Source organism: Struthio camelus, chromosome 1 (genome assembly GCF_040807025.1).
Source record: "Struthio camelus isolate bStrCam1 chromosome 1, bStrCam1.hap1, whole genome shotgun sequence".
Lineage (NCBI taxonomy): Eukaryota > Metazoa > Chordata > Aves > Struthioniformes > Struthionidae > Struthio > Struthio camelus.
In genome coordinates, this window is record NC_090942.1 from 138,515,443 (window position 1) to 138,536,693 (window position 21,251).

General features: G+C 47.7%; 1 protein-coding gene across 2 annotated transcripts in view; it reads right to left on the reverse strand.

Annotated features, from left to right (window-relative positions):
• NHS (NHS actin remodeling regulator) overlaps positions 1-19,723 on the reverse strand; it is a 278,297-nt gene extending 258,574 nt beyond the window's left edge. The window contains exon 1 of one of the 2 annotated variants that reach the window (XM_068918959.1): positions 19,327-19,723. In XM_068918959.1, coding sequence (XP_068775060.1) covers positions 19,327-19,723 — 397 coding nt within the window. The remainder of the gene's footprint in view (positions 1-19,326) is intronic. The other variant, XM_068918966.1, reaches the window with a different exon arrangement.
• Positions 19,724-21,251: the final 1,528 nt, after the last annotated feature.

Consider the following 21,251-nt stretch of genomic DNA (forward strand, 5'->3'; position numbering starts at 1 on the left):
CGCAGCCTCATTTGAGTGGTGAAAGACATAGGGAAATAAAAGAGTTCCAGAAACAGCTTAGAAAAATAATTAGTGGCATGAAAAGATCTATAGATGGAAAGAGACTGAAGGGGTCTGATGTGTTTAATTTAGATATAAAGGCACATGAAAGAGGTACAAAAAGTAATGAATAGCACGGAGAAAGAACACTGGGATTCTTTAACTATCCAGCCTTGTAATGCAAGAATAAGTGGGTATTCAGGGAAATGGAGTTCCCAGGCAATGCACAGGGAACCTGTGGAGCTGCTGGCCACATTTCATCACTGAGGCCAGTAATTTAGGTAAGACTAAACAAACAAACAAACAAAAAGGTTTAACAGTAGCATGTACAATGATAATGCGCAGAGTGAAAAAACAGCACATAAGAGCTAGAAACTCTGATGCTTCAAGGGATCTGTCCAAACCAATCCTTCCTTCTCTAGGATAGCGCTTCATGTGTGGGCAGCTGTTACTAGCTTTTACTACGCTACTTCCTGCACTTTGCTTGAACCATCTGGTACCTGCCACGATTTTCTCTGATCAAAACTATTTTCCTGAGCGTTTTTTTCCCCCTCCTTTCAACAGCGGATTGCCACGAGGCTCGCAGCAGAAAGAATACTCCTCATCCCCCTCGCCCGGCGTTACTTCAGATTGTAACAGTGCCGGTGGAGACCCTGGGCTGCCCCCCGGCCCCACCGTTACAACACTACCACAAACGCGGCCGAGCCGTTATTCGCATGGTCCTGTAACACCCCCACGGGGCATTTCCTGCCCCTCTCAGCAGCAGCAGCAGCCAGCAAGGCTGCGTACAACATCCCAGACCGGCTGTCACCCTCAGGCATTTATTTCCACAACTAGCGGTGGGTGCACGCATGCACACAGCTCCCTGGCTTTTCTTAACAGCTGATAAAACGAAGGAGTTAGTTAATGTGGGGCTACTGCTGCGGGCCAGACCCGTGGCGTCCTCCTCCAACGGCAGAAGCAATTAAAAAAAAGAGTCCGGGTGGACGCGGGGTGGGGGGCAGCGGTCTGTGCTCGTTTCAGGGTTCAAAAGAAAAATTGAGTTCTCCCAAGGGCAACGCCTGCGGGAGCAACGGGAGCCTGGCCCGCATCAGAGCCGGGGAGCGCTGGACAGGACGGGTATCCCTGCTACAGCTCGGGCCACATGCCGTGGGGCAGTTTTTTGCCTCCAGAGGGCAGAGAAACGTTAACGGAGACAAGCCAGCTTTCTGCGACGGCTCCGCGCACCAGCTCCTTTTTTGTGAGCTACCTCAGAGAGAGAAAGAGGGGGGGGGGGGAACCACCCCACACAGAAGTGATTCATGAGGGCACGAAGCTTTGTCTGCCTGAATAATGAACTAACGGTCGACCGGCCTCGCTGACAGCCCGGCATCTTTTCACAACCTCCTCAGTCTCCGCTTTGTTCTCCGGCTCCGCTCAGGCATCGGCGGAGGACGCTCATCTGCCTCAGCAGCGCACAGTAACGATATCAAGGGTTAAATACCACTCGCACGGAGGTACAAAAGGGCGGTATAATTTCATAAGAGGCCAGACAGCTGGTTTGTATAATTCCAGTTCGCACAGTGTGTTTTCTTTCCGACGGCTATTTCTTTCCAGTGCACCACCTTAAAGAACTCTTCTCCCTGTGAGTTACTGCTCTCGCTGAGAACGCCAGGGCAGCTCCAGTCATCAGTGGCACAGCCCAAGGCGAAGCTCACTGTCAAACGCGGGCTCAGGCTAAGGCTGTAGGAGAAAAACTCCTATAAAAGTCCCCGCCGTTAAATCATTTAAGGCCAAGGTAGAGAGAGTTTGTGTAGTGCCTCCTCTGTTTTGTTTTTAAAAGCTTATCACTATCTTTTTCTAAGAGCTTCTAAATAAGAACATCTGTTTTTAAATAGTCTTGGTGCTGTTAGGGGGTTTCTACAGTGTACAACGACATAATCAGCTGCTTTTTATTAACTTGCTTGTTTGTGCAACGGCACTGGTGAATATTCATCCATTCATCGCTGCTCATCAGGCAACCGGAGCAGAGCCGGTAGCAGGAGCGTTCAGAGCTTCTCAATTCTGGTTCAACATCAACACTAACTAGCAGCTAAAGCGTCCTTCCCTTGCCTGAATAGGCACTCAGTGAAGATACACACACACACACACACACACACACACACACACACACAAAACTGTTTACAGAATCCTCTTTTCTGCATATTTTAACAGCTAAAAAGTGAGCCAAAAATGTAAGCCAATGGCAAGGCATTCAAGGCACAGCTGAACCCCTTCCTCATTCTCCTTCTTCTCTCACCTCTAAGATTCTCCCAAATCATGGAGAAGTGGCTTTTTCCAGAGATACCCCAGCATGTACCATGCTGGGGACGACACTAGCACTGCATGGAGCTGATCCATGAGGGCTCCAGTAAACAGATTTTATACTATCATGCACAGCTTTGCAAAGCTTTGAAATGCCATCCTAGAAGCACTTGGGATTTCTCATGGAGCATGAATTAACAGTTGCCGATTTCCAAAGAGCTGAGGGGAAGGGGGCAGAGCAAAGCAAGGTGCCAAATCTACTACATGCTGTGTGCCCCTCACCTCGGCTTGCTACTTGAAGCATTAGGTACATGTGTCTCCTGCTGAGGAGAGGTTTAGGACACCGGATGCCTACAGTCACAGTGACGCTATCCAATGCACAGGATGACTGGGAAGGAACAACGCCGAGAGCCTCAGGTGAAGGCTCGAGGCACCACACTGAACAGCTTCACCTTTTCAACCTTTTACCATGTAAAGGAGAAAGTTCCTTCACTGCGCTCAGTCTGACTGACAGCAAGCAGAGTTTGTCTTCTCTACAAGTCCTCATAATGGATCAGAACAGTGAAACTGGTGTCTATCCTCTTAGAGGATAAATGAAAGAGCTTCAAGCTTTTAATCATGGCACCTGAAGCTCTTAAACGCTTCAAAGACTGGATTATATAATGGTAAACAACAGAAACAGAAAATCCCATGGAGTTCAGCCTGATATCTGGGATGGTGCGTTTTGTACCTACCCCTCTGACAGCACTAGCCTATCTGATCTGATTTTGACCCTTTGCAACGACTAGACACGGACAAGCTGCTTGGCTGCCGTGAAGAAGCGGCGTGTGACGGAGCAACGGGGTGGTTCAGTGGAAGGCAGGTCTCAATTTGTCCTATGGTGCCTGATCATCTTGCAAACACGGATTAAAAGTTGTTTTGAAATATTTGGACCAAGTACAATCATTATCCCTGCTGGAAACAAATGTACCTTGTAATCATGGCACAAAACAGTAAGTTTTAAAACAAGCCCTCCCCACTACCAGTCTCACATTGTAAATCCAAGAATGGGGATCTCCCCCCCCGAAAAAATGAACAGAGCTGTAGATTCAGGTTTAAAAGGTAAGAAGGATCCAATTACACTTTACAAGCCACCTGCAGAACCTTAGTAAACTGCTATTTAATTGAATCATTCTTCCCAAATTTTCTTTAAAGAAAAGGAAAGATACTGACTCATTATGGTTTCTTTGATCCTTTCCAACACAAGCAGCTATAAGAAGAAGGCAATTTTCCTTCCCTGTGTCCTCCCCTATTTGTTTCCTGTAGTGTCAACCTGCTCCAGCAGGCAGCCCTGGCTTGTGCCATAACACTGCTTATCCTGCCAGCAATCTCTTTTAAAGACACAGCAGTTCTGATTAAACAGTGCACCATCAGTGCTAATGATGAGGTAGCCCTACTGTCATGGGTGGCTAAGCCAAAATGATTTCTAATCCGTCCCCAGATGCAGTAGAGAACTGCTGTGGGCAAGGCACCGCTTGCTGCTTTACCAGCCTCTTTTCTAGGGCCTTCGGGGAGGGCGGATTCCCAGTGAAGTCTACTCAGGCCAGTTCCCCTCAGGAATCTCCATCAAATTTAAGGTTTCCCCATATCCTTTCATGCTGGAGCATCCCTTTCTTGAGCAACTTCATCCACTAATGATCATTCAAACATCCTTTCACAGGTGAATATCTACACTGCCCCTACTGTACTTACAAATTATGGAGTAAAAGAAAATATTAGTTTAATAGCTGCAATAGGATGACAGTAACAGAAGCAAACCTGCAGCTTTCCATAACTCTAGATTTATTATATTAAGATTTCAGTACTGTGAAAGATTAAAAACGACAGACTCTGTCACGGACTAGCAAAAGCTATATGCAATTCTTGCAACTTTCACATTAATCACATTCAAACATGCTGCTAACAGATGGGCATCACGGAGTGCTAGTGTCTCTCACAAGCCAGTACTAACAGAAAGCATGTCTAGGAGATCTTGTGGCTTCTACAGTTCAGAGAGATTGCCTATGCAGGCCTTTTATTATTGTTTTTGTTGTATATTCTCTGTGATTATTAGAAAAACTCAAGTTAAATAGATCATAGAACTCAGTATATGTGCGCAGGAAGGAAAAGGGAGGGGGGAAGAAGCAAAACAAGACCACCCACACAAAGTTCCTCTGAGTCCACATTTCACATGCTTCCCTTCACATGCTTGATCGTGATTTTTCCACTACACAAGGAAAGCCTTAAGATTCTGCACTGCAAGTTTTCCTCTGACACTACAGCTCGCACAAACCTTTTCCCAAAGCCGAGAAACAAGCCCAAGCTGTGAGAAGCGCAATGCCAGACACTAGCTGTATTGGACAGATAATGAAAATCTATCCTCCCCTTTCATTAGTACGGATGTCGAGCTCTGTTGGCTCTTCCTGACTGAGGCTGAGAGAGTACCTAAGGAGAAGTGCAGTGTTAGCACTCAGCAGCCGGAGAGAACACATCAGACATTTATTAAACTTCCCAGCACTGTTTTTTAATTAAACCAAGTCCCACGGTACAACTTCATCTTTACTTGACTGTAATTAACCAGGACATGTTGTCTGTAACGTAAGAAAGCTCACTCTCCTCAAAGATAGAGGCCTCCGGAAGAAAGACTGGCAACTGCAGACTTCAGTCCAACTTCATGTTGGTCCTCACGAGACAAAACCTGCAGTTCTCAGTAACAAGAAATCCTGCTTACTGAAGGAGGAATGGAAAACACCACCTCGAGGTACTACCCTCACCAGGCAGAACTGTGCAGCAGTGGGAAGCATTTGTCCATTAGGGGCAGAACGACTCTCCCTATTAGAAAGGCTCAGCCTGGCAAATAGCTGGACATTTACAAGGCAGGCCTGTGCGCCTGCGGTACCTGAACAGTGACCTGTTACGGGAGAATCCAGCTCCTCTCATCCTTACTGCTCCTGCTCCTCATTCCCAACCCACCACGGGAGGTGCTCCTCACCGGGCTGGATCTGGGTCTCCCCTTCCCGTCTCCCAGCCATATATAGAGAGCAGCTGAGTCTGCCCAAAAGCCACCTGCTATTTTTTCTCGTAAATGAAATGGTACAAACGTTTCATACTGGCAGAAAAAAGGGAGAAAAGATGCTTTCATTTCCATGTGGCCTTTCAAGATGCCAGGAGCTAGCCGTCCTGCAGGGCACCTACGCAGAGCTGCTTCAGAAAGGGGTCAGCTCCTGCAATTATGGTCTGTGAACAGTTTCCTTTAAATCATATCGTATCCCATGAAATGCAATGGTTGCTCAGGATGGAAGAGTAAACTCATGTTTGGACAGCTAGATGACAGTTTGATCTTTAGCCTAAGGTCTATATCCTGTAAGACTTATTTTGAGGGCTGCAGCAGTACTGAAAATGTCTCACAGGCTTTGTCCTGGCCAACTGCTGGTGCCACTGAGCAAGTTTCAGCATTATTCAGGCCCAGAATACCCTGCTGGAACACACTTGTGATTGTACCACATAAGGGAGACATCAGCCCTGTTCCACAACAGAAAACTTCCCTGGCTGTGAAAAAAGAGACACTGGTCTGAATTTCCTTCTGAGGTGGCTCTTCTCAGGATAACGCAACTGCTCTGGGATAACTCTCCCTCCGTCTTTCTTCTTCTGTAATTATCCCCTTGCTCTGCACACACAACATGATCCCACAGTAACATTACGGAGCAATCAGCACTCCAGCCTCAATGTTTCATTTGCAGTAAGTGGAAGGCAAAGAAGAGGAGGGTGCTTAGGGGCCAAAAAAAATCTCCTTTTGATCCAGCTCTTTCAGGATGAGCCCGATCCTCAGATGCAGGCCTGCTGAAAGGATAGGTCAGAAGCATCCAAGTTATTTTAAACAATCCACGTTGTGTAGTACAGCTTCTGCAAACACAGCTTTAGTGAGTGGTCTTTCAGGAATGACAGAGACAACTTCTTCACCCACTCCATTCCCACTGCCAACTCCTCTCCCATGCACCCTCCTCTGGCACAGCCCTTCCAAAGGTTGAACAGCGCCGAGGTAAGACAACATGAGCTGCCAGTAAACGTTACGCACGGGAACCTATTGCCTCAGAAAGCAACTAGGATGCAAAGACGAAGCAGACAAGAAAGGTCAGCTGCTCCACATCCTCAGAGCTGCATAGCTGGTATGTCAAGGAAGGGGAGCAAAAGGGGAGGTGGGAGACACAATTCACTTGCTATAAATGGCATAGGGAGCCAGGAAGGAAAAAGGCTGTGGTGTGACAGAAATACCTCTGACGTGGTTTCCCGGTCAGCATGAAACGAGGCTCCTCAGCCCCCAACCTCACAGTGAGAAGTGCAGAGCCACATCTTGGTGTCTGCAGGGTGCTTTGCTGCGACTGCGCAGGCTGCCAAGAAGGACGGGTTCAAGTGATGCTCACAATTGACAACCAAGAGTCCAAAACATAGCAGGAAAAGGGCTTTACAGATCTGAAGGAAAAACGCATGTGGGCTTTCACCTTGCTTCAAGGTTGTAAAATAATCCCGTTAGCACTATTAGGACACAGAGAAGTAGGGATTGCTTTGTATTACCCATATGAAAATATTTTTAGTATCTGATTTAACATCCTCAAACCTAAATAATAGGGTCTGAAAGAAAAAAAACAAAACACGCTTTGACACAGCAGATGTATCTTGGACTAAAAAGCATTGAAGTTTTGGCCAAAGTTTGACTCAGTCAGCTCCAGCCTTCAATACTAGACCATTTAATTAGGCTGTCCGGCATTTAGCTCTAGGGCTCTGTCCATCTGGCTCATGCCACTAGAATCAAGATGCTACAAAAGAACAGACCGCAGCAAACAAGGTCAGTATGTGCCAGCTTCTATACAGACATATTTAACAAGCCCAAGGTTGGACCGTTTCAAAAGGGAACAAAGGAGGCTATGCCTTTCTTTGCAATAGTAAACAGGAGTACAACACTTTCCTTCAGCGAGTCTGCAAACTACTCGCATCACTTTACATTTCACTTTCCCATCTGTTCTCTCGAAAGAATCAATTTAATGAACTAGGCTGAGGTTTTCTAGGCTTTTTTATTTTATTTTTCAACCCTTGCTGCAATACAGCAGGGGCAATTCATTCAAAAGCAAGGGTTTATTCTTGCAAGTCAGAATGATAAGCACAAGCAAACAGCATTGTCCCCACATCCTCAAGCAAGAAGTGTCCCGCCTCGGGGGCAGGACCACCCCTTACATTCAGTAGAAGAGTTTCCATCAACACCACTGTGACCCCCTAGGGCCAAGCCAGCCTTCCAGTTTGGGAGAGAAGAGATGGGAAGGAAGTGAACTCAAGCACAGGATGCTTTTGGACAAAAACACAAAGTCAAAAAAAGGAAAGAACATGAGAGATATCAATTACCTTGAATGTTTAACTTTGTAACGAGGGCTACACTGAGTGTTTCCCCCCTTGTTTAAGCAGATTGCTGCTGATTTGGTTGTAAAAATTCTTCCTCTCTCTACAATATTTTTCTAAGCTCAATGACCAATATTGTCTTGCCCAAATTTTCCAGTGACCCTCCTCCTTTAACCATGTGCTCATGTATATACACAGATACATTAAAAAGGTGTTTCTTTTCCAGTCACACATAGCATACTGAGAAAGAAGATGCTGTTCAGGCCTCGTCTACTTCAATTGTTGTTAAAAAAGGTCTGCACACAGTTGGGCAGACTCATTTATTTTATGGTAACAGACCCTTTCAATCTCACAGTCCAAGATGGTGCTTATCAAGGCAGATCTTCCTGGAATTTCAGCTCCTATTTGTCTGTAGGAGAAAAATAATCACCCCCAGCTGCAATATTTTGCAGTTCCCTCTCATTTCCTTTAACGAATTGCCATTCTGCTAGGTTCTTCAGCACAGCACTTAGGAACAAGCAGATAAATGAAAAATACTTCTAATCTACATTAATAATTTGTGTTAAGTTCCACTTGGACGACTTCATAAATGAATAGCCACATTACAGCTGCCGAAGGTAGCTGTAACCCATTCATTCAGCAACCTAACGCGCCTCACATGGGGCTTCTCCTTTCCCCACCGCACCTCATTGTACACTCAGGACTGAGAACGAATTACCCTGTGAATTCTGCATGCACTGCAGAGCTCCCCAGGAGAGTTACAGCACAGGGCGGCTAAATATACTGGGTAGCACGTACCCCTCGTGCGGGAGGCCAAGGTTGAGGGGACCGGCAGGTCAGCCAGGGATGGCGGTCAGGATGCAGCCGCGGTGGCAGCCCCCATGCCCTGGGCACGTTGCTCGGCCTCTCGGGCTGCGCGAGGGTGAAACCGGAGATATCCGCGAGCACCTTAGCATCGCTTTGCCTCTCTGCCTTGCAAAGGGACAACTCCCCAGCTCCAGGCACCAATTCCCCAACTGCTGAAGTGCCACTTCCCAGCAGGAGACCTTCAGATGATCCAGAATACAGCTTATCCAAACTCTGGCTGGGCAGCTAGGCAAAATCAAGCCTGTGGTCGCTATAATAGAGGCCAGAAAATATTACTGAAATCACAAAGTAGTGAGTCTTATTTTATGCTATTAGCAAAGTAATAACGAGATGATTGCCACAAAATATACTTCAACTAGAGCGCAATTTGAAAGTAAAGGAACTTCATATAATGATTTTAATGTGCCAGGCACAATGAATGCGTTTACAACATGTATCAAAAGCAGGTTATTGGGAGGGGAGGTTAATTAAATCTTAGTAGGTTGTCTGTAGGCTCTGTGAGTACCCTGAACAACATTGCATCACATTAAAGATAATCAATGGAGAATAAACCACAGTTGTAAAAATTAATACTGTTCCTTCTCAAAATGAGGGGAGGTCGCCTTTACCATTAAGACAGAGGTAGAGACAAAGCTGCATCCCCTAAGAATCTGTTGTGAAGAAAGGTGCAAAGGACAGGATGGCCCAAAAGAAAAGTCATTCAAGGCATACATTTTCCAAAAAAAAAAAAATTAAAATTGAAGAGAAATAATCAGTAGTTCTAGAGGGAAAAGAGGAACACGAGCAAGCAGTTTTGCAAGCAGTGGAACTAATGAAGCCTGGATTTCTCTAGCTTTTATGTCATGCAAAGGACTGACTTTCACATTGAAGAAAACGTGAGCTCCAACTGGAGCACTCTCTTTCTTTATTGGGTTGGGGTATTTATATGGGATTATTTTCCAGTGGATTTTCTACTGTCTAATAAGGAACAAGTCCTTCCTTCAACTGCAGTGCTAATAGTCTGTTCTTTCCTTTTACCTGGCAGCCTCTTTTTAAGATTTCTACCCTGTGGCAATGTAGTTGAAATTGTAGTTGAATAACAGATACAAAATTTCTGAATGGCTGGTGTGAGATTCAGAGATATGCCTGCCACCTCCCCTGCTACACACACACAGTGTACTATTCCTTAATACTTGCTTCAGTAAGAAACCAGGCTAAAAATAGCATTGACTGAATAATCCATCCTATGGGGAAAAATTAGCTTTGGCATGCTAACTGCCTGCAAGACTTCAGGCGGTTTGCTGCAGAGGCCAAGACTTCAGATTGCTGCAGCAATGCTTTTTGCAGGGGACCGGAGTGAACATGGGTGGGGAGGCTGGATATCTGCAGCCTGCTGAGATAGGCACCTCTATGATGAAGATGACTACTGTGGTTTAGGACAACCAGGGCAGCTGTATTTACCATAGACTGAAGCAGCAGAAGCTAAACAGCGCAGCAGGACCTTTGGTAACGTAGGAGAAATCTCCCTTCCCACCCCCAAAACAAGGGAAAAATAAAGATGCTTGCACTGAAAACTTGGACAATGATGAGTTATGTAACTTCCAGGGTAAGATGTGGGCATGTGAAAGTCAGCGGTCAATCCATGATATACGCTTTTCCTTTTGAGAAATGAATTAATATACAGCTCTTGACTATCCTCCTGTACACAGCACTTCACCAAAAACAGGACCGTACTTATGTCAAGAACCTTCCCTCTTTTTCCTACAGGTCACACAAACTTGGGGGAAAAAAGGAGTTGGGTAGTACCTCCTCTTTGGACCCATTCTGATCTGTGTGATAAGTATTCAAATGATAATTAATTCATCATTTCACTTAAAATTAAATTCCCCCTTATCAGTGAACACTGTGAAACATATATACCATGTCACAAAAACTTTGCCTCTCAGCAGCCCAGTGACTCACTGCTGCCTAGCCTGAGTTTCACCCTCGAGAAAATCTGTTTGCTTCAGTCACGGGCAAGGACTGTTGAAGAGATACAACTCTTTTTTCTATTTTTTCAAAAACGAATTTTTTCAAAAGACAAAGGCAAAATAGAGCATGCAAAGAGAGTTCGGTTTAGCCTTTAAAGCAATCCAAAGCCTATGCCTAGAGAGGCATTTTTCAATGCACCCCACATATCTCATTCTGATGAGAACAGATCTGATCAGAACATCCTGATTCTGCAGCCACTGAAAGTCACTCACATCTTCACGGAGAAAGATCAGCACCTTTTCCCCCCAACTTGCCCTCCTGCCAGCCCAACTGAAAGGTCTTCCCAAACACCGGCAAGCTAACAATACAACTTTGAGAAGGCAGGGGAAAAGCTGCAGAGGCCTGAACAAGCCATGAATATTTATAGTACAAACACACCGCCCTATGCTCATTCTCCTTAATCACATGCACACGCTAGCAAGACAGCTCCTCCGAACTTTCTCAGGAACTCAGTCTGAGTGGCTATAGTTCAAAGTCCAATTGCCTTTGCAGCTGAAAAGAAAGAGAAAACCACAATGGCTTTGTGAGAATTACAGTGATCCTATTAAAATAAAAAAAAAAAATGTCATTCTCTGCTGAGATTTAACATGGCAGAGCCACATAGCACTCATTGAACCTAGCAGCGTTTCAAGTACACAACCCCTGGTGTAATTAAACCACAGGCTTAATTAGGTTCCCATCACTACTGCTTTCTTCCTGCCTTCAGCCAAGAAGGTATAAGAACGGATTGTCCAATACAGATACAGCAATTTGAAGTCTCAAGTTAAGAACACAGTGGGTGTATATCTACTATAAAATCTACCCTAAAAACATGCCAGTTGTTAAACTAAGCAGTGCATTAGAAGCAGTTAGATATAATGAGAATGTAAGCGGGAAGTATTCTAGGGAGATATTTCAGCTAAAAACAGCACACACTGTATGCTATCTTTTATTCTAATCATGCTCTAAGCCTTGCCTTTTTGAACTTTTTATAAATTCTGCTATCTCCCTTTGCAGTTACTTACATATTGGTATATAAATTCAAAGACGAGAAGCAATTAGGAATGAAGCTAAGACTCCCTCTCTTGATGCTAATACATCAAAGGAAGTGGAAAAACTTCCCCCCACATACACACTCAGTAACAGACAGTTTCTCCTCTTCACAGCCTAATAGCTCAAGTAGCTCCAGCAGAGAGCCTGATGTCAGACTCCGATTACAGGGAGATGCCAAGCGATTGGGAAGAACGGCTTTTGAAAATCCCAGATCTCTTACTCAGAAGACCACACAACTGTGCAACCATGCTTTTAAAATGCCTATGTGTATTATTCACATACACTGGTCCTACTTCTTCTACCTTGGGCATGGTAACATTGCTCTAAAGAGCTCCCTGAGGTTCTCTGTTTGATTTGGGGGCTATATGTCTTTGATTTGGGGGCTATATGTCTAGGCATATAGCCTATAGCGAAGAAAATGCGTCAGATTAGGGGCTTTTTAACACAGCCGGGGTTCCCCGGCACTGCTTCTATTTTGCTATCCAGCTTGGAGGGAGGAAGAGCCAGGTGCTGCCTTTAAGCAGCCACACTTAGTAAATCTGCCTTTGCAAGAGAGGATAAAGAGAAGTTGTGGCTGGCTCATGCCAGAGAGTATTAAGGACTGGCTTCCCACGTTTTCTCCCTACCTTTGTGCATCTGTGCCAGACCGGCCATAATCCGATCCTTGAAATTTAAGTCACAGGACAGGCAAATCCGTGCAAGAAATGTCAACAAAACCCGATTCCGCTGAGCCAGAACAGCAGCTGAGCGGCACCATTATACTGGATACTTATATTTGCTTCCTCCAAGTCCTTCCCTCAGTCCAAGGACATTTGAGAACTATGCAATAGTTTTTGGAAACACTCCAGGCCCTTCATCTTTCATAAAGAGAAACTACCATCTTTTATGTATGCGAATAAACAGGTGAATGACCTTGCCACGTCCCCAGCAAGTTACCAGAGCCTGCTCATTTCTTCATCTGCAGACCTCACCTGAATCAGCAGCAGATCTAAGCAGAAGTAGGAGTGACTCCAATGATTTCAGTGGAAAACTCATCTTACATATCCGTATGAACACATACATTAAATACTATGGCTCTTAAATAGAAGCATGGGGTTTTAAAGGGGCTGTGGGAAGGATTTATGTTATGCCATCAGATCCATGCTAAGTGTAAGTCTCTTGTGGGCCTGATTCCATTTTCTCTGCAGTTTTATTCCCGTGTAAAGGAAACCTCATTGGTCTTAAAGGAGTTAAGCTATTTATACCAGGATTTCTAATAAACACACCAGAGAGCTTTGCTTGGCTCTCGAGTATAGGCCAGAAACAGTTCTACTAACGACTATGATATTACACAGCTACATAGCTGCAGTGAGGGGGGAATCCAGCTCACGACACGTTCTGAGTATTTCTGGATCTCAGGTGCTTTGATTAGAAGGACTCTCCATCTAGCAACCAAATCCCCAAACAGTTCAAGCCTGCTACATAGGTTGAAGTACTTTTTGTGGGATGAAAAGCAAACAACAGTAGAATAGGCCAAGGGCTTCTATACCACACTGATGGCAGACCAAGTGAATGCGATTCAGCAAAATTCCTGAAGATTTACATCTATATAGCAGGGACTGACTTCAGAGGAAAACCGCAGCCATCTGCTATTCATCTGTTATCAGGTTATGCCAGAGAATGGTCGAGCGATCTACCTGAGCACTGAGCTCTTGGAGACTTTCCACTGAAAGTCTCATCGACTTCAGCAGAACAAAGGCTTTTATGCTCTACTATTAATTGCAGAGAGGCCAGAGTCCGCATCATACAAGTCAATGTGACTGAAGGTGACAACCACAAATTCCCAAGCATTACATCGCTGCCACAGCGATCTGACAAATTTATTCCTGTTACAATCTATCACTTTCTAAATGGATGAAAAAAATCTCTCAACCCCAGACTCTGCATGTTTGTTTTCTTGAGTAAAAGCTCTCCTATCTCTATGCTGTAAACAAAGATAAGGAGTCTTCTTCCTAAATGACTGTACGCTATCTAATGATACAGTAAGGTCTGAATGAGATTCAGTTAGCAGGTTTTTCTTCTTATGTTTCTTTGCTGTTCTGACTGTAGTAAAAGGTAAATAGGAAAACTAATGGTTTGGCCTCCCACTCTTTCAGACTCTGCTAACTTGACATCAGCCTTCTGCATTTAGAAGAAGGCAAGCACTGAGGAAATTCTCCAACTTTCCCACACCCACCACTGGAGCTGTTTGCATTAATGGGAAAACTACAGTTAAGTGCATCAGAGAGGAAAGTTCTATGAAACAAATGAGTAAGTGGCAGCAAACACAAAATCAAAAAACCAAATCTGGCAAATAAAGACAAAAGCCTTTCTCCGTTTCCAAAGGACAAATGAAGAGCCTGTGTCATTCACTTTGTGCGGGTGTAGGACATAATGCTGAAGGCAATTGATTACAACATCCAATGTACATGCTGTTTTTCTTTGGGGGTTTTATTATGCACCCAGGAAGGATTTGCTAATTAGTATGATTTCAATGTACAAAGGGAGTTCTAAATACAGTCTTGTGCCGCACGTCCCTAAGACCACATTAGCGTATATTTCTAGAAGTGCGACTACCTTTGCACTTAGGTATGGTATGCTTACGATCTGTCTCAGACACAGAAAAAACCCTACACTAGAGAGTTAACGAAAGGTAGAAATCTGTTCCGATTTGTCTCTAGCAGCGTCAGAGGCATTCTGGTGTAAATGCATGCATCCTGTGGCAGTCTACAGTTGTGCCCCAGCACAACAGCAAATCCACAGAATGCAAAATTGGCTTTAAATTCCCTAGACTTTTGCGAAGCTGGGAGAAAGTACAGCCCTTATTTTCCCCAGCTGCGCTTCCGTCTTTTTTTCTTTCAGTACCGCGCCTACTCTTAAAGCCTTATGCACTTGTTTGAAGGTCTCTGCAAGCATGATGACCAACAGCTAGCCATGGGATGGCCTTAAAATGTAGCCATATCCTATGACTGTAGCATTAGAGAGGAAGTTTACAGATTCCATTTTAGCGGTCATTGAGATTTCAGCATGTTAAGTCAAGGAGGAGGAGAGGTATTATCCACTGAGCTTTGGATCCAAACATATGGTTTGTAAAAATGGTAGAACTGTGGCAGAAGGCACATAACAGCCTTATAATTGATTAAACATTTCCCTGCAGTTCTCAAAACTCAAACAGAAGATCGGGGTGTAGGAAAAGGAAAAAAAACCTAAAAACACAAAGAAACAGGCTAAAAATAAAAGTGAAAATAGCCAGGCTGTTTTCAGTAACTGCCTTCAATGAAATGGAATAAATTAATGCATAGCCTGAAATGGTAAAAGAGTCACAGCTGTCTTTTTAATCTCAGTATCGTCACTTCGGTAAAGAAGAAAAAAGTATAAGGAAACTCATTGCAGAGTTGAGCTGGGGACTTCTGAAGACCATGTGAAAGCCCCCCGATGCTAGGTGGCTATAACACTAAACGCAAGCACAATAGAAAACCAGGAATGGAAAAATGGCATGTTGAAGATATAGCAAGCAAGTCCTGGAGAGGATTCAGCTTTTAGAAAGATCCACTTCTCGTAACATGTTGATGCTTTGGAAAAAAAGCCTGGAACATACAGAATTATCCGGGACACTAAGATGTGAACAGAATCTTTTTAACTAGGGCTTTAAAAATCTGCTGCCTAGTCATTACCAATTATTAAGAAAGTAACATAGGTTACATCATCAGTTTCTGAAAAGTACAATATTCCACGGAGACTGCCAGATCTGTACTTCCCTGGACTGAGAAATTATTTTTCCAAATATGAACGGAGGCACGGAATCCCAAGTCTACACACAAATCCAGCCCTTTTCCTAGATTTCTGACTTACCAAGATAATAAAACTAATATCACGCTGCTCAGTTGTCTTGCAAGTCTAAGAAAAGTCTAAGCAATGGCAAGACTGACAACGATCATATTATTCCCACATGGTTCTGCTTTAGAAGTACACTCTGGAGCTGCTGCTGACGAAAAGCAGTAAACTACTTGGAGTGGCAGAAGGGCAAAGTAGTTAGTTCAGGAGCTAAGCAGGAAAACATTTCTCACCCTTGTTTCTTTTCCAGTCAGAGGGTGGGAAAGGATTCATATTTGCAGGACGCTAGCCGGCCAGAGGCTTATAGGAAAGATGAAAGGGCAAGCAGCATCTGGGAAGGCTGGGGGGAGGGACCTAGAGTTTTTGAAGATGACCTGTTTGACTTCCCAGATTCAATCCTTTATGGTGCCTCACAAGATTTTCCAATCGCACTTTTGCAACTGTGGCAAAAACAAGAGGAACACACAGCTAAATACCTCTAAGAGCAGCTCAGTAGAGAAGTTTAAAAGCCTTCCTTAAAACAAAGCACATCCTACCTCAACAGCAATGAAGCTGGGAACATTAAGGCCTCGGGAAAATGAAAGCAGTAGTGACAAGCATTACTAGAAAAATGCCATTTTGAATTCATTTCAAATTTCTGTTAAAATTCCCTGATCCCAACATAGATGCTTTATTTGAATATGAGAATCCATAATTTTCCGTGTAAAATGAGTCAGTGTTATATGAAATTTTATGATACGCTATTTTTAAGAGAGCTCCTTCTCTCCTGCTCCTCCCCTCTGTATCATCTCTGTGATTGCCAAAGAGTGGTGCTCTGGGCAGTGGATTGGGTTAAGGACCCCTCTTTGCAACTACTGACTCCTGGAGCACTGAAGATGGAGTTAGCCCATTTTTCCCTTCTCCTCCTCAGCCAGCCTGTCCCTTTGCAAGGGAATCTTGGAATCCAGTTGGCTTATGAGGCGGGGAGGAGAAGGCCTTCAAATGTCACAGCTCAGTATGTAGGGTTACAAAACGCATGGTTGGGCTGCGCTGTCATTACACTAACATACTACTACAGAGCATCTCAGTATATATGGCCAGTTCAGCACATCCAAACTCCTGGTATGCAACAAGTTCAGCGTTAGCATTACAGCCATGACATGGGTGCAGCGGCTGTATACCTATTGCCCTCTTGTCCCATGTCATGCGATTTCAAATCTCCGGCCTGTTCTGAGTTGGTCTTAGATGTAAGTGAGCAATCGGTCATTTGGGCTGGACAGCCACAAGGCAGCCCAGGGGCCATCTGGTCATTCCCATGTTTTTTGCTGAGTGCAGAGGTCAGCATGCCTAAACAGGAGGCCGGTGAGGTCCTGGGCAGACCTGTGACCACCTGCAATTGCTCTGCTGGTTTCAACAGAACAAATGGATGCTGTGACTCGCTTGGAACGAATTGCGCCACCAATGAATTGTATAGGCACTTTATGCTTAAAACCAACATTAGCATAGTCTTATTGAAAGTACTAACGAAGGAGGAGGTGTCAGTCCAGAAAGGACAAAGCATGCTGTATTATGCGCTATCACAAGGATGGGCAGTTTCCTGCCACGCAGTTTCCTGCGGTCCTTGGGAACACTGAACTGTCTGCAGGCCACAGGGAGGTGTTGCTGTGGATGCATGTGGTTTTGGGGGGTGCGGGAAGAAGACAGGCCAAATGGTGCAGTCCAGGTCCCATTTGAGATGTTAAGATGCAGCATTATTCAAATGCAGCTGTACTGGTCCAGCACTGGACTGAGGCTAGAAGCAGCCTGAGTATGCAAAGAAGTTGACTCTCTCTGCACATCAGCTCAGTATCGAGGCACTCAGATTTAAAGAACGCCTAGCACAGCGCTGCACAGACAGAAGTTATGTCTAGAAGACATGCCTGTGAGCAGTTGCATAGCTGGAGGCAGGACGCGCACCTACGGCAGGTCAGCAGTGGCACGAACTGACACTGTGAGGAGCCCTTGGCTATCAGGCCAAGGGACCTCTGCAGCTCTCTTAGCGGCACTGCGCTGCGCACGGTGCGTATAGAGGGGGAGCAGAAGAACGGTGAGACGGCGCAGGGAAGATCATGACCAAAAGCCTCTCCCTGCTAAAGAGAGAAGGGTTTAAAAGAAAACGGAAGAGCACCAAATCATCAGCGTAGGGATAAAGCCAGAGTCAGTCTCTAACTAAGCACTCGAAATAACTGTGCTGTAACACCATGATTTGCACTGTGATTTGAAAACAAGCTGCACTTGCACAGTCCACAAAGAAAAAAGCCATCCAGACTAGCAAGCCTAAACTCTGCTCTCACTTACACTAGTGTATAAGCACAGTTATTCAGCTCAAAAGACTTACAGATGAGAATGTGATACGAGGAGTTTCATTTCCTCAGACAGTTCTCTCTCGCTATACCATCCAACCCTCCTTCTCACCGCAGTTTCCAATCAGAGCCCAGCACTCCACTCTGATTACATACTAGCCCTGAAACCACTGAAAGCCTCCGTGGGTCTGATCTGCAGTTGATGTATATTAATATATCACCACCAAAGTCACTGTGCAGCTGCCACGAATCTAGTTTAAATACCTCTGAATACTTAAGGCTTGATTCTGTTAATCAATACAGCCTTGCTGATCCTAGAAGGGCTACATGTATGCCTCACTGCTCCAAAGGGGAGGAAACCCAGAGCAGGCAATTTTAAATGGTATGTTCATTAAAAACACCTAAAAGAGGGCATGTTCTCATTTATCGTAGTGTAAATTCACTCTACTCTGCTCAGTGGAGATACTCAGGATTTACAGAGGAGTAGCAGAAGGCAAAAACGGAGCCAAATTCCCATTTGAAGCCATTGCTTTTCCTAAGCCAGATACTAAGAAGAGGACAGGACCGACACTGATCTCCGCTATTCCAGACTCCCAGTCGAAAGCCCTACCTATGAAAAAGATACATACTCACAAGCATTTGGGAAGCGTATGCATCAGTGAGCGTATAAAATCATTACACTGCTGTGAACGTGAGCCAAATTCAGCAGAAATCGGCAGCTGTTAGGACGACACAGCCTGTCACTGCTTTTGTAGTTTGGGTGAAGAAGAGGCAGGATTCAAGCGCTTACTGCTCACAACAGAAGTCACATATTGCCTTGATCATTTTCTTCCCCGTCTCTTCCTCCCCTCCACCCCCGGCTCTTCAGGACCACTCTTCAAACAAAAAGAAGTCATTAACGAAACTTTCCTACGTTATGGCCCCGAAAGCTGGCCAGAGACGCAGCAGTCTTCCTGATTCAAATTTTAAGCTCTTAAATAGGAATAAGAAGTCAGAGACACTTCTGAGGGGACGGGAATTTGCCCGGGAAGGCGGACAGACCGGCAAACGGAGAAAAACCAAAGACGCCCGTGGGGGATATAAGCACACCACCACCGCCGCCGTCTGGGGGACGCGCACGCAACCCTTGACCCTCTCCCCTGCCAAACCCGCCGCGGCAGAGGATGCAGCCCCCGAAAGCCCCGTCAGGCAGCTCCTTACGTAAGGCAGAAACCACTGACATCATCCCTGCCGCTGGCATCACAGCGGCGCGGAGCGGCGCCCACCCCACGGCGCCCCACGGCGCCGGAGCCCGCCCGGCGCGGCGCGGCCCCTTCCCACGCTGTCGCGCCGGCAGCCGGAGCTTTCCGCCAGCCCGGGAGCCCCCAAACTTTGCACGGGGGTTTAGGCTTGCCCCCGCCCGCCCGCCCGGTGCGTGCCCCGCACTTAACGCGCGCTCGTACCCGCGCACCACCACCCTCCCCTCCGCGGGGAGCCCCGGCCGAGGCGGCGCTGCGCGCCCGCCCGCGGTACTTACGCACTGCCTCCTGCTTGGGGTCGAGGCCGCGCACGGCGCCCTGGAGGGCGGCGATGCGGCCGTGCAGCGCCCGGGCGCGGCGGTGGGCGCCCTGGATGTCCGCCTCCACCTCCTGGAAGAGGGTGCAGGCGTGTCGGGCCACGTCGGAGAGCTGCCGGAGCACCCGGGACAGGGCCACGTTGCTGACGGCGCAGAGGTCCAGCACCATCAGCACCGCCGCCGCCTCCTTCTCCGCTCCGCCGGCCTCCGCGCCCTCGCCCGGCTCGGCCGGCGGCGGCGGCGGGTCCCGCGGCGGCGGCGGCGGCGGCTCCGCTCCCAAACTCTCCTCCAGCGCCGAGGCGGCGGGCTGCCGCCGGCACAGCCACTGCGGCTCCACGGTCCGCTTGGCGAAGGGCATGGCCGAGCCTCGGCGCGGCCCCGCCGGGCTCTCCCGGGCTGCCGCGGGCGGGTCGCGTCCCCCTCGGCGCTCAGCCCGGCCCCGGCCGCCGTCACTCGCGGGCCGCCGCCGCCCGTGGGCGGCTCATGGCCTCGGCGGCGGCTCCCTCCGTGCCTGCGCGGGGCTCGCTGCGCTGCCAAGTGGCCTCCGCGCCGCCGCCGCCGCCGAGCATCCGCCGCCGCTGCCCAGGGGAGCCGGGGCGCAGGGCCACCGCCGCCGCCGCCGTCCCGCTCCGGCGGCGGGTGTGAAGGGGCGGCCCGAGAGCGCGGTGAGCGGCGCCCCGCGAGCGCCGTGCCGAGGCGGGGCGAGCGCGGCGGCGGCGGCGGCGGCGGCGGCGGCGGCGGCAGCGCGGGGGCGGGGGAGACCGCGCCGCCCTGCGCCGCCCGCCGCGGCGGGGCGCTGCCGGCCCCGGGAGCGGGAGCCGCCGGCCGGGAGCGTTATAGCCGGGGCGCCCGGCGCCTTCTGCCCGCCGCGGAGCCGCGCTCGGGCCGGAGCGCAGGGGGAGGCGGAGGCGGCGGGTGCGGGTGCGGGTGCGGGTGCGGCGCCTGCCCTCGGGCCGGCGGCGCGGCTTCCCAAAGCCGCCCGGGTTTGGTGACGTGCTGGTCAGGGAAAGGGAGCGGGCGCAAAACCCGAGCGTGAGCTGCAAGTTATTGGTGGTAAACAGGCAAAAAACAGACAGCCACCGAAAGAGCTGCCATAAAAGGCTGCCACTTCAGACGTTGCAGAGTTAGGAAATATTAGATTAAGTTTGCCCGCTTGACCTTAATTTGTCCTCCTCGTGCACGTGTGTTATGCTACGGTCTTTCATTACATGACCACACACAGTCAACTCTCAATTATTTGCGGTCGAATAATCTGAGTTGCAGCTTATCCAAGCCATAGATGCAGGGTCACCCCTAGCCCAGTGGTATACATTAGTGCAGGCACCCTGTGAATATGGTGACTCGCTTCTGGAACAAGTTTAGGTCTGCAGGCAGATAAAGCTGCCTTTGCAGAGCACAAAGTCTGAGCTTAATGAAGTTTACTGGACCCACTGCTGGCTTTTGACATGGACCGCTCATGTCCTTTAACACTGTACTCCTGGAAATGGGAGTGCACAGCTGCACCGAGCAAGCGCACGTCTGCCGCTCAAGTTTTGGACTCGCCTTGAAACCCACAGCAGCCCCAGGCCCCGTGGCATGGCAGGGGCAGCAGTGCTGCGCTGCTTGCCTGCGCCCCTGCCCTGCCACAATCCCCACCCCTCTGTGGGCTTTAAAATTCAGGTGTGACCTAGCAGGAGCGAGCAAGGATTGCAGCGCTGAGACCCATCGCAGATCTTCCAGGCCAGCAAAGCTAGTGTGATCTGCTGGACCTGAGCGGAGCCGCCGTTAATATCCCTGGCACATTTGCACCCTCTGCTCCCGAGCTGCTTCTGCAGTAGGTGGCCCAGCAGCCCTTCTTCCTGGTAAGGGAGCACCGACTGTACAGCTCTTCCTGCTTGTGGCGGTCA